At 34.8% G+C, this 13,257-nt stretch overlaps 1 protein-coding gene across 8 annotated transcripts in view; it reads right to left on the reverse strand.

Moving 5' to 3' along the window:
- The window catches only part of DGKH (diacylglycerol kinase eta), a 184,706-nt gene that overhangs the window by 70,760 nt on the left and 100,689 nt on the right, over positions 1-13,257 (reverse strand). For 6 of the 8 annotated variants that reach the window (XR_014236916.1, XM_082365281.1, XM_082365283.1 and 3 more), the window contains exons 5-11: positions 10,646-10,750; positions 10,248-10,380; positions 5,789-5,895; positions 4,983-5,108; positions 1,399-1,501; positions 955-1,008; positions 108-267 (exon numbers count right to left, since the gene is read on the reverse strand). Coding sequence is in view for 7 of the 8 variants with exons in the window: in XM_082365281.1 (XP_082221407.1) it covers positions 108-267; positions 955-1,008; positions 1,399-1,501; positions 4,983-5,108; positions 5,789-5,895; positions 10,248-10,380; positions 10,646-10,750 (788 nt within the window). In the remaining variant the exon portion in view is untranslated. The remainder of the gene's footprint in view (positions 1-107; positions 268-954; positions 1,009-1,398; positions 1,502-4,982; positions 5,109-5,788; positions 5,896-10,247; positions 10,381-10,645; positions 10,751-13,257) is intronic. The other 2 variants (XM_082365285.1, XM_082365280.1) reach the window with 1 other exon arrangement.

The following is a 13,257-nucleotide window of genomic DNA, read 5'->3' on the forward strand; positions in this document are numbered from 1 at the left end:
ACAGAGATGTCTAGATGAATCTGCAATTTTCATCAGCTGAAAAACCAAGTGTATTTCGTGCTCAGTGCTACATATCATTCAAATGAGATTTATCAATAATCAATTACCCTAAATGAGGACCGCCATTCATCAAATCAAACACCTGAGCTGGATTTAGTAACTGTTTAAATCGGCGAAGAAACTTTACTCCCTGATTATCTCCACTCTTAGAATTGACAAAAACCAATAGAGGACTAACACAGAATGAAAATGTTGCTCTACAGAAACCTGTTAAAAAAAAGAAACAAAACACAGCACAAGATCAATACGTACAGCTTTCTCTTTTTAAACTCTTAAAAAAACTTCAGAGGAAAAATGATAAATTCATAAATAAAGAACCTTGTTTATTACTTTAACAATGTTATCATTTAGCACCCCCAAAAGGAGATAGGTTTATTATTTACATACTAAGACCATAGAACTTATCTTTTAAAATGTGCACTATAATGAAAAATCATACCAAAGATGGTAAAAGTATTAATCATAGATAAATTGAGATCTACCACCTGCCGTAACAACACTTAATTATTAAGAGAAACCAATCATAGTCTATAAATTCACAATTGTTAAAGGATTCATGTTCATTTTCGGCATTATATTTAACTCCTCCTTGATAAGGCCTTAGAAAATATTTTTAAATTTTATAATAAATAACAGAACTTTGATATATCAGGGCTTGGTGGGGGGGCTGTTAATAACACAGGTTAACAAATCATATCTTCTGCAGCTTATAATATCTATGATATCTACTGGCATCATTTATATAAAAAGTTTGAAAAGCATAAGGCACTTTATCGATGCAAAACATTGATAAGAGTTTATGGTAAAAGCTTTTTGTAATATGGTTTGCTTACAAGGAAGTTATTAGTATGCTATTCCAAAACCAGTGCTGTAAACAGGTTCTTCAGTACGTACAATTAAGTTGTAAAATTCCAGAAAAAGTGAATGAATTTATAGGAGTATAAATTCCTACAATGAAATGGTAAGAAAACACATTTCAATAAGAGCTATGCTAATGGGCAGCTTCAATTACGGAGGGGGAAAAATTGCTTATAAAAAATTAATCTTTTCAGATTGCATTTTGTTACAGAATAACGATCTTATTTTATTTGCTGAAATGTAAAATCTCTAAGTCTTATACACTGTAATTTCACCACTGTGTTAATAGTTATGTTTTTACACCTTAATTTTAAAACGTTCTTTTATAAATTAAATGTACTGTTCTGCAATTGAAATGGAATTATTATATAAAAACTAACCAGAATAACCAATTACAGTTCTATTTATTCTAGGAAAATAGATGTACATATAAACATTTGATATACTAGAAATATACATACTTACACTACTGCTACATACCATCAGAATCGGTGCTGTTCAGTGCAATTGGAGGTATGACAGATACTCTACATTGGCCAAGTGGACATATAGGATGATATAAATCTTTGCAGGCAGTGTGTACCTAATAACAATGAAATAAACCTTCAGGAATCATAAAAACACATCAATGTTTTATTATGGTATAAATTATATCTAAGGAACTGGTAAATGAAGATCAAGTGCATCCCAAAATGTTCAGTAATTCATAAATTACTTTAATGGCACAATATTTATACTTCTAAGGAATGGCCTAATCATTTTAGAGATGGGAATTTGATTTGGTCTGTACAGCCTGTTTTCATGATTGTCTCAGGCAAGTAGTATGTAGTCAATAAATGCCTGGTGAAGGGAAGGAGAGCGGAAGAGAAGAGGGAGAAGTGCAGAGGAAGGGAGGAAGGGAGGGAGGGAGGAGGGAAGGAAGAAGGGAAGCGAACCAGTGAGTGTCAATATCATTGTCCGTAGGAAATGATGATGACACCTACCTTATAAAATTCTTACAGAATTTAATGAAGATAAATACAATCTGTAATGTGTCTGCTCTTTCTGCAGTGATCTATAACTTTCTATTCACACCTCTTTTATAATATTGTCATGTTATTATAGTTATAAGCACATCCGTGCCTATGTTCTCAGCTAGACTTCTGGCTCTGTAAGGAAAAGGAAAAGGTCCTATTATTGCCCCCTCATCTTGGAAAATGATACACATCACAGGCACTCAGCAAGTGTGTTAACTCTGTAGAAAAAAAAGTTTCAAGGTCACTCAAGCAGGGCAAACATATCAAGTAGGACCCAGGCAATTTAGAATAATTTATGTACTCAACTAGAGAGACTTTAAATGTTTTATTAGTAAGAGCAGGCACTTCATAAAGCACTTATTTAAAATGGCTTTATTTCATTAGTCCTTTTAGAAAACTGGCATATCAATTAAACATGTATTTATCAAAACTCTTGAGAAAATAATTGAAATTTAATAGCGATTCTTGTTCTGCTGATGACCTAATTTTGGACCATTTCCTGTTATAACTTATAATCATTAACAATCCAAATGGATTTTAAAAAAATGAGCAGGCACAGATAGTTTTAAAAGGAATTTAAAACGTAGGAGAATCACAGAGCATTTTGCTCTATGATTATAACAATGTTAAATGAGAAAAGCAGAGATAAAATTGTATCTTCACTATTTTTACAGAAAAGGTAAAGCTATGCCGAGATTGGTCAACAGCTGGAAAAATTAAGAGTTATTAGGAGTGTGAAACTATGACTTATTAGGATTGTGGAACTATGGTTTTGTTTTGTTTTGAACCAGGTGACTATGTTTAGGCACTAGATGTTTTGCTGTTAGAAACTCAAATTTTAAAGGCATCATAATATCATAATGGATAAATGATAGTATATAGGAAGTACAAGATTAAGAGGCATGTAACAAAAGTGATGGTGGCCCAGAAACCTGCATGTCTAACTGACACATGGAATGATTTCATGCTAAGGTGATATTTAAGTTTGCCAGGAAAAAAGAGAAAAGACATTCCAGAATCATCCCTTCTACAGTCTGTAATAATACTTCTGTCCCATTTGTGAAATTTTTAAAATGTGGCAGAGAGTAGAACAAGCAAGTAAAAAACCTAATTTAACTCCTACTGCTTTTTTTTTTTAACTTCTACTGTTAAACTTAATAAAGTTTAAAAACTGCTGACTAATTTATCCCTCCCCCGCTTTCCCTTTTGGTTACCATAAGTTTGTTTGCTATGTCTGTGGGATAAATTAGGAGTGTGGGATTAACATATACACACTATGATATATCAAATAGATAACCAACAAGGACCTACTATATAGAACAGGGAACTATACTCAATATTTTGTAATAACCTATAAAGGAAAAGAATCTGAAAAAGAATACATAAACATATGTATGTAGGTATAGCTGAGTCACTGTGCTGTACACCTGAAACTCACACAACATTGTAAATCAACTACAATAGAAAAAGACAACTACTGACTAAACACAAGTAGAGACCTATATATTACAGGTAAAGACAACTTACATAAAACCTTTCTAAAATAATTCATCACACAGATGACCTGCTTTCTTTTCAAAAAAAGAATAGCTGAAGTTCCAGAAGTAGAGAAATAGACTTCAGTAAATGCAGACTAATAAAAATAGTGGTAGATGCATACATCAGTGGTTGTCCCCCCAAAAAAGAAATCTTAGGTGGGATGGAATCTTGATTTAAAATCTTGTTTACGTGAGCACTCCTTTAACATAAGGAACGGCAGAAGGGGGTTTTCAGGGTTAGGGTTGCACCAAAACTCCAAAGAGAGATATCTAATATAGTCTGCATATTATATTAAATGGGATAAAAGAAATAAAAAGTAACATCTATGTCAATAAAAGAGGCAATCGATGAAGAATAACAAAAGCCTGGGGATGAAGAGAATCATGTTCGATTCAAAAATGAAAAAGAGGGGACTTCCCTGGCAGTCCAGTGGTTAAGACTCCTCGCTTCCACTGCAGGGGGTGCGGGTTCCATCCCTGGTGGAGAACTAAGATCACGTGTGCCGGGCAGCGTGGCCAAAAAAAAATTAAAGACAAAAACAAAAAAGAAACACAAGATTGCCTATCAGGTCTGACTAAAAAATTGTAGGACTTATTTTTCTCTGTGGCCTATGGACTCAATCTCATTGATTATGAAATCAACATATCACATGCACATCTCTTGCATTTGCTCATCTTCACCGTGCTTATTAAAAGCAATGGCTTTCCGTCTTTTTGTTGGAGGGAGAGGGGCTGACTTCCAAGACTCAAAACACGACCAAACAACTCTGCCCCAAAGCAAGGCAATCAGCATCGTAATCAGACAGCATCACCCAGTGCTCAGATAAGCACTCACTGCCTCCTCGTCCTGCTGTCTTTTAGCCCCACATCACCCTCTGAGGGGTGTGAGGTTACCCTCTGAGGGGCGTGAGGTCACCCTCTGAGTTCCTGCTCCGACTGCCCTCCTGCAAGGTGGAGGCCCAGTCCTCACACGGTCTGGCAGAGATGGGACCATTGCTTGCTGTTGGCTCCACGTTATCCACTTTCTCGCACATGCCAAGAAGTTTTAAAATATTTACTTATTTATATAACATAAATGTATATAATTTAAATTATATCAGTGCATGGCCTACTGAACTCGGCTTCTTTCTCTCGGAGAACACACACGGGGTTGTAGCAAACTTACACTTTGCCTGTTAATCAAAATTTGGTGGCTTTCTGTGGGCAACAGGTAGTAAAACAGGCTGAAAATAGCAAACCACTAAGTGCGGCTAAAGCTTGCTGAAAAACAATAAAACTGTGAGAAAGAGGTCCTCACACAAAGGGACAAGAGTAAGTGTCACAAAAAGGGCATTTGCAAAAGTAACCAGAGTGGAAGGAACCCATCTTGAGAAAAGATGAACCTTACAACGGGTGTGTGTGCTACCAGGCTCTGCTCTGCCATAAATTCTTAGCTTTGTCTCTAAATCACACGGATGAAAAAGGTACAGAAAGAAACATTTTAAATGGAAAATAATTATAAAACTCTCACCATTGTTTTACACCAAAGGCATCTCCAGTCTTGAAGACGGAGAACGCTGCCACACGTTTTTTCACAGACAGCACACTTGGCACTCACGGGCAAGTTACCCTCGAGCCACTGGTGGGGCATAGCCAGCTGTGCAGCAGGAAGAAAGGGCAGTCAAATTAAAGACCGTGGAGGACATCATTCTTAGCCAAGGGAAGAGATACAATGATTTCTTACTCTATGGAATCAGCACCATGTATCATTCGTGGCATACATTCATTTCCCCCACATTTATTGAGCATCTATTATGCCCTGAGCACTGTAGTGATACAAAGATAAGTAAGGCTAAACCCCTGCCCTGCAGGATTTGCAGTCTTGCTGAGGAGAAAGGCACATAGAGAGATTACCATATAGTGACCACGAAGTGTTATCAGAGATTCACATGCAAGGTTTTGAAGGTGGGGGGCACCATTGAGAGGAGGCCCCAAAGTCTCAGGAGTGAACATCTGAGTAAACAGCTGAGCTGAGCCTTAAAGAATAACTTAGTTGGCCAGATAAGGGTCTACAGCACCAGCCCAGCACAGCAACCACTCCTAAGCCCTTACACAACATTCCCCTTGAAATTTAAGAGCTGAAGGAAGCTACAAAGAACTGGATTGAAAATAAAAAGTCACAATCAACCAAAACCTTCCATCTAATCATAATAATAAACACTTCCCCTGAACTCTCTGTCATAATTGAACTAATAGATGCTCCCACTTAATTTCCACAGGAGAGGAGAATAAAAGAGCAGACGTGCCGGGGAGAGATGGGAGACAGTACGAGCTTACCCCATCCTCGTTCTCTATGATGTCCTTCCCGATGGACGCCAGGGTCGTCCACTTGCAGTTATTTGTTGCTCTCACTGCACACCTTTTATGAGCCTTGAACTTACACACTAAAAAAAAAAAAAAAAAAAAAGTGAACCGTTGCTAAATGAATATGCACTTTTGGACCAACAATGAAAGGAAATCACAGCATGAAATTTTAAAGTGGTCAGGGGGCCGAAGAAAAACAATATTTTTAAAAGCTTCTATTACTCTTCAATGATATTTTAAAAAGCAAATATGGTTATGTGTTTATGAAGCACTTTGATCAAGCTATAGATTGCTACTTAAAGAGATTCCACTTACTCTAAAAGAAGAAAAGAAAGGAAATAAGTACAAAAAAAATAAATTCTTGAGGAGAAGGTAGACAACACACACACAACAGAAGAAAATAAAATTCAGTAATACAGGAGGGCTGGTAACAGCCAATTTCTAAGTCTAGGTGCTGACTACATGAATGCATTTAATTTGTGAAAATTCAACAAGCTGTGTACACTTCTGATATTTGTTTTTTTCTGTACGTATAATATACTTAAATCGAAAGTTTGAAACTACCAGAGAGATAAAGACCAAGATAATTCAGGGGACTTTTAAAGTGCAAGTGCGTCAAGAAAATATCCAGGCATCATGGGAAATAGGTTGATGAGGGTCACAAAGATGGCACTGTCTTTTGAAACTATCCTGTTGGGATGACTACATGACAATGTAGAAGAAAGGAATGATGAAGTGATGTTCCTACTACAGGCATCACTAATTCTCCCAGGCCATATTATCAAAAAGGTGCCTGCAAAGGAGAAATAAGAGGAAACAACCAAGACAGAAGCAGCACATACATGAAAAAACAAATAAACCACAGATTATTTGAAAAATTAACCCTTGCTTATGAAAATCAGAACTTGACTCCTACTAAGCTTATCCATCCCTCTAGCGACACACATTATCCAAGTGTTAATGGATACTGACGTTATAAGAGTTTCTGACTTTTCAGGCGGCTCCTTATCACATGGTTTTGGAATTTCTACCAGTAAATCGTTAACAAATTTGAAATGACGGGTTACGCACCATTCTCTTTAAATTGTCCTAATTTGATGTAACATGAAAACGAAGGGGTCAAGTAAAACAACTAAGATGCCTGTAGTCAAATGTTCAGAATGCTTCAAGTATCATGAATAGCCGATATATAAATGGCCACTTAAATTGAGCTGGTTTTTCCTTTAAAAATATTAGTCTATAGACACTGGCAATGTTTCATTTACCTGCTCTTTTGTGTACATTGACAAGTTCTTTCCTAGAAATCATACTATTTTTGTTATAAATGACTTTGTAACTAAGCACAGACTTCGTATAGAAAACAAGTTTTCAACTGAATTTTACTGCTGATAAACAATAGTATAAAGAAACAGCACCATAGGAAATTAGCTTAGTTTGAAAAAAAATTTAGCATGACCTGCTTCTTTTTGCTCCAAGTGACTTTTAAATTATTTAATATTTTAAACTATTTAAATGTTGTCATCTGTTACTGTATTTCTCAAAAGTATGGTTCTAGTTTTAGTTCTAGTTTTTAAAAGCAGGCTGCTTTTTAAGTACAAATAAGTACTTGATATTAACAGTCAATAACTTTTCTAAGAGGCAAAGAAGGAAGTAAAAGGAGGGCAACAGAGTATAATTTCATGGCTTTTTGAAGATTTTGCCATTAAAAATCAAACAGCTCATTAAAAATAAAAATCACTTTTGTAATAATAAAGTTCTTCATGCAATGAGCCTTGAGAATTACAAAGTTGCTTAATACAACATATACAACATATAATGATAAAAATAAAACAAACTGGTCTGTAACTATGGACACTAAGGAATGGACATGATTACTAGGCACCTTAATTTGTGCCTAGTAATTAGCTGACAATTAATTTTGTCCAAACAAGTTATTCTGAAATAAGGCACTTTTTCCTGACCTGTAAAGTCATTATTTTAAAACCATAAAGCATAAAAAATACAGTGACATGTAACAAATTATGATTCTTTATTGCAATATTCAATCTTTACCATGTTGTAAGTGTTCATGGGTACTTAAGATAAAAATAAGTACCCATGTGGAGATATTTATGCTGTTGATTAAAAAAAAAAAAACACCACTTAACTTCTTATTCTTAGAGTGCTGTATAAATAACTGTGAAGCACAATTATGCTCTGAAATTATAATTAACATTCTCAATTGACTTAGGGGATTACTTATGAAATGTATTTTCTGTCTTCTATTTTTCATTCATATATTTTGTATATGCAAGGCTTTAAAATCATAATTTTAGTTATTATTCAACACAATCCTACAAGACAAATCAGTACAGACTGTTTTTACTGTGAAAACAAGGGCAGAAAGATTAAGTAAATTTAGTGATGGCGTTACACACTGGAAGCGAGATTCCATTCTAATACAATGTTATTCATTGTCATTGTTGAATGAATTTTTCCTGTATGTGCATCTCTGTTATAACTTTTAAAGCGTCTTGTATTTTAAGCCCTTAGTTTTATCAAGCAAGCAGTTTATTCCGATTTCAAGGGGGGTTCTAAAGTTTAACTTTGCTTACAGTAAAAACATCCTAAATAACCACAGTCTCATAAAATAAAAAGGCAACTTTTTTGTATATTCATAAAACCCTTGGGATTTTTAAAACCTTCTGCTGCAGTTTTAAAAATACTCATGGGCAAGACGCTGCAGATTTAAAATTTTTATCAGCAGAGAAAATGAATACTAACATATATTCCTCTAAAAAGATAATTAAAAAATACTATAATTGAGACTTAAAAAAAAGTCAGGAACTTAATTAGTAATAGAACAATGTTAACACATTTATTTAAAGACTTTGAAGTGTTTTATTCTCACCAGCTAATATAATTTTCATTTTTCTTTTAAAATGCTTAGAAAAATATTCAGTCATCCCACTATTAACTTCAATTCCTAAACAGTTAACTATATTTAATAATACATAACTCTCAAATCAGAAGGATACCACAGATCAGATCTAAGGCTATTTTAGATCTGATTTTTTTTTTAGCATTTTGAGGATAATAGACTATAAGGTAATAGTACAAAGACCTTCAAAATATCCCCATATAATATTACAGCCCTAGTAGAGTTACAGGAACACTTTTAGATCACTAAAGTCATAAAGACCAATTATATCTTTGTTGCAATCATTCTTTAAATCTAAAAAAAGTTTAATGCCTCCTCCAAATTCTCATTTTCATGAATTTTAATGCATCAGGCCATGATGCAATCTGTAATTGTTTGTTTACTTGGTGAACTTCTTATACAACGCAGTTACAAATGTCTACCATATATTTGACTAGAAAACTAGCGTCATTGTATGTACTCTCTCATTTCATTTTCATAGTACTCTGTGAGGTATAAATGATTATTATCCCCATTGTACAGATGAGGAAGCAAAAGTCTAAAAGGGTTAAACTACTGGTCACAGTTTGTGGTGGTAAAACTGAAATTGGAACCCACAGGGTTTAACTACAGAGCTCTATTCTTATCCACTAGGCTGTGTCATTGTCATATTAAATAGCCGAAATACTGACATATCTCGGATTTTGTAATTTAAAATGAATTAAAACTATGACTCCATTTCTATTTTATTATTTAATTATGATATAGTTTTATTACAAGATTACCTAAGAATTTTTTGTATTAGAGAGAAAAGCTAAATAATGGTATTATATGTAGTTCAAAAGTAGTACACAGTGATGGAATCACTGAGGTATTAAATTAAATAAATCTAAAGAAGGTATGGTTTTCTCTTGCTGACTATTAATGTATTTCTTTTAAGTGGTCACTGTTCTTAAATTTAAAAATAACCCACAAATCCTGCCATGAGAACAACAGTATAGACCTTATTTTTAGAAAACTTTAAAGAAATTTAAAAGGATGACATCCGTTTAAATTAAACATAAATGAAATAAAACATTTAAAACAATGTAACATAAGTAACAATCTAAATCCTGCCAAAAAGTATATACTGTCCTCACAGAAAGTTTTGTTCTCTGTAATTAAACAGAACAGAAAAAGAATACTAGAAAATTAGAATGATACACAAAGTCTAAAGAATTTGCTTTAAGGGTAGTTGCTAGTTCCTCAGGAGGGAAACGCTACATTTTGATTTATACTTCCCTTCAAATGATTTTATGTTATCTTTTCCTGAGCCAAAATATTTTCCAAGTTGGTCCTATGTGTGCAGAGCTTCACTTTAAGCCACAGTAAAATTAAAACACTCTGGTCCCACTGACATGCTCCCAGCTACTGCTTCCACCCAAGGGAAATGTCTTCCTCTGATGATGTCTCTCTGTTCACAGATGTACCCGTGGCAGCGTGTTTACAGCAAGGTCAGTGTCGAGGGAGAAGACACCCTGGATGTTACTGTACCTTCGCAGGACAGGCCATGGGAGGTGACTCCAGAAAGACTCTCTCGGCAGACGTTACAGAAAGTGGGTCGGGCATGGGAGCAGGCGTACCAGTTATGCATCCCTGAGAAATGTTCCACATTAAACTGGGCCACCTAGAAATGAGACGTTAGCACAGATTTGCCAAACAAGAGAACAGGACTACGTTTGGAATGTATATAGTTACGATTACAATTTCAAATCCACGATTTTTAAAACTAAAACACTTTGCTTTAACTTAAAAAAAAAATCAGTATCAGGTTTAAACAAGTTGCTGAATGAATCTACACATACTTTTTTTTTTCGCAGAATATAGCTTTAGCGCTACGGTTCACATTTATTCTCTAAGAACACGAGATGACAGGAGAGAGGCTGCTTTACCTCGTAAGGTTCTCTGGTCTGTACAGACTTCAGCGAGCTGATCCAATCCTCCATCTCTTTTCTATTCTCAGCGCAAAGCATTAGTCTTCTGAATGGAGTGATTATCTGAAAGGGATAATGCAACATGATTGTTATTAACCCACGAAGAGAGATTATTGCGAGACCTAACATCTTACAAAGTGCTACCATTTCTAATCTCTTAAGTCCTTACTTCCTTGATGAAGAAAGTAAGATTCTCTGTAAGGTAAATGGATTTTAGTTCTCAGTGTGATACAATGTGGTCTAGGAAAGAAAAATTCTAAGGAGACTTTTCTTGTCTTTGCCCTCATCGCTATTTACTTATCAGGCTTTCTAGCCCTTTACCCAAGGCTATGAACTCATATAAGCAGAATATTCTTATTTCACGTAATATATCTTGAAAATGGATTCTAAATATAAATCAAAATAATTCATAGTAAGCTAGAATTAACACATATTTTTCAATATGGAAATTTTGAAAAATCAAAAATCAAAGGAATGCAATATTAAATGATTTCATAATTGGTTTATAATAGTATCAAGACTATTCTGCTTTAAATAATGTTGGGTTTACAGATCCTTTCCACGGCCTATTTTAACATGATTTATGTGACGGATTTTCTTCCCATTGTGTAGAACTCCACTGTACTACTTTTTAGTGAGAACAGGGAAGAAGAATTAGCATATAAGTCCTTTAGTTGGCTTTAAGGGATGAAAATAATTGTGACTTTCATCTTTTTTTCATGTTACTAAAGAAGGCAAATTAATTATATCAAGAATCTTAAAGCAAGAGGAATAAAACTTCATGCTGTTATAGCACCAAAAGCTTCCAAGTAAGATTCTGAAATGACTTGAAAGCAGGCCCTATTTATGTGTGAATACAATATTCTGGTTGTAACCTTGAAGTTGCTAAATCCTAAGCATTTACTGCAAAGAAGAGACCATTTACTTACTTGTGAAAGAAAAGCAAAATGTTACATTCCCACCTAGAACCTATTTCCAAATAATAAATTATATATTTACTTGTAGAGCAAATTAGAAATTTTCCCAGGTTAAAAGCTGTTTGATCAAGTGATAATCTACATACTGCAGTAGAGAGCAGATTTCCCAAGTTATGGAAAAGCAATAATTATCTCTAAAAAAAAGGAACCCTTCCCAAAAGGAGTAAACTAGCAAGCCTCAATCATTAGTGTTCATCTTAGAAAATAAGTCCATTATTCAAAGCTATAGAGCTCAGCGCAGTTGTAGCTACTCACCAGTCACTGCTTCCTTTCATCTCTCATTAGTTTAAGCTACACAATCCTTCCGTAGACTAAGGGGCCTTTAATACACTGGACAGGCACTCATGCTTAAATACAGCCGGCCAGAAGTCACATGGACGTCGAGCATTAACCGTTCAGCACTGGATATTTGTTAATTGCATATGAAATTGAACAGAACCTCACTTTTGCATTTTCTTCTGTTTTCCACTATGCTCCTTGGATAAAGCTTATTAGCAGTTGGTCACTCCTCTTCCTCAATAAATAGTTAATGCAAAGAGCAATGCCTCCCTCATTACTTAGGAGCCAAATGGATGCTTTATTGCTTCAAAATGTTTTTCTAGGACAGATCATCAAATGCAGCAGAGAGGGACCATTAAATCATAATACACCCCTGGCTCTGATGACTGGCACAGCACTCCAGAAATCTCTGTGTGTCAATGGACTGACTAAATCAATCTGATATTTATCTGAATAAATATCACCTCTAGCATGTTTTATTTAATTTTTCTGCTATGCTATATGATGTAACACTAAGGATTCCCTCTCTCTCATTAAGATCTTAGAGTGAGTGAGACATGTATTATTTAGGTAAATAAACCAGGCTTTCTATTTTATTATTTAATTTTGTTTTTTTGTTGAATTCTAAGTAAAGCAGGATGTCTGATGGTTTTAACTATCTTTAATGCCTTTCTATTCTTTAAAAGCCATTGTGAATTCAATAAAAAGAGGGGAAAGGATAGAGAAATAGCTTCTAATTTTTCTAGTAGCTTTTGGAGCTACATAAATGCCTCAACTCTGAAGGATTTCGGCAACATAAATCATGCATGTACCTCATACGCTGACGAAGTAAAATGTTTACATTTGCAATTTCTCCTTTTTTTAAAAAAATGTGTTTTAAAATGGGCAGTAATAAGTAAAGATCATAACATAGTCTTAAAATAAAAGCTAAGATTTTAAGAGCCAAACAGAAATTATAAATAATTGTGATTTACAAGCCTTGTGATTAAGAAATCTATTATAAAGTTACATTATAAGATGTTGACACGAGAAAAGAAAATCCTTCATAAATTGTGGGATGCAGAGATGTCTTGCTTTGTGGCTGCAGGACGAAAAAAAGCTCAGGGAGCCGCCTCGGCCCAACTGAAGACAAGGCTGGTTTACCAAGCAAACCTGTAACATCTCCCAGATTGTCCCTTTCCTCTCGGGGCTAATCACTCCTCAGGCCTCCAATGCTCTGAGTCCCCTCCCCACCTTTTACTTAAATTCTTCCTCATCACTGACCTTTGTAGGAAAGAATATGCCAACAGTCCCATCTGCTAAATGACAGGCTCT

Source organism: Balaenoptera borealis (assembly GCF_965194805.1).
Source record: "Balaenoptera borealis genome assembly, chromosome: 18".
Taxonomy (NCBI): domain Eukaryota; kingdom Metazoa; phylum Chordata; class Mammalia; order Artiodactyla; family Balaenopteridae; genus Balaenoptera; species Balaenoptera borealis.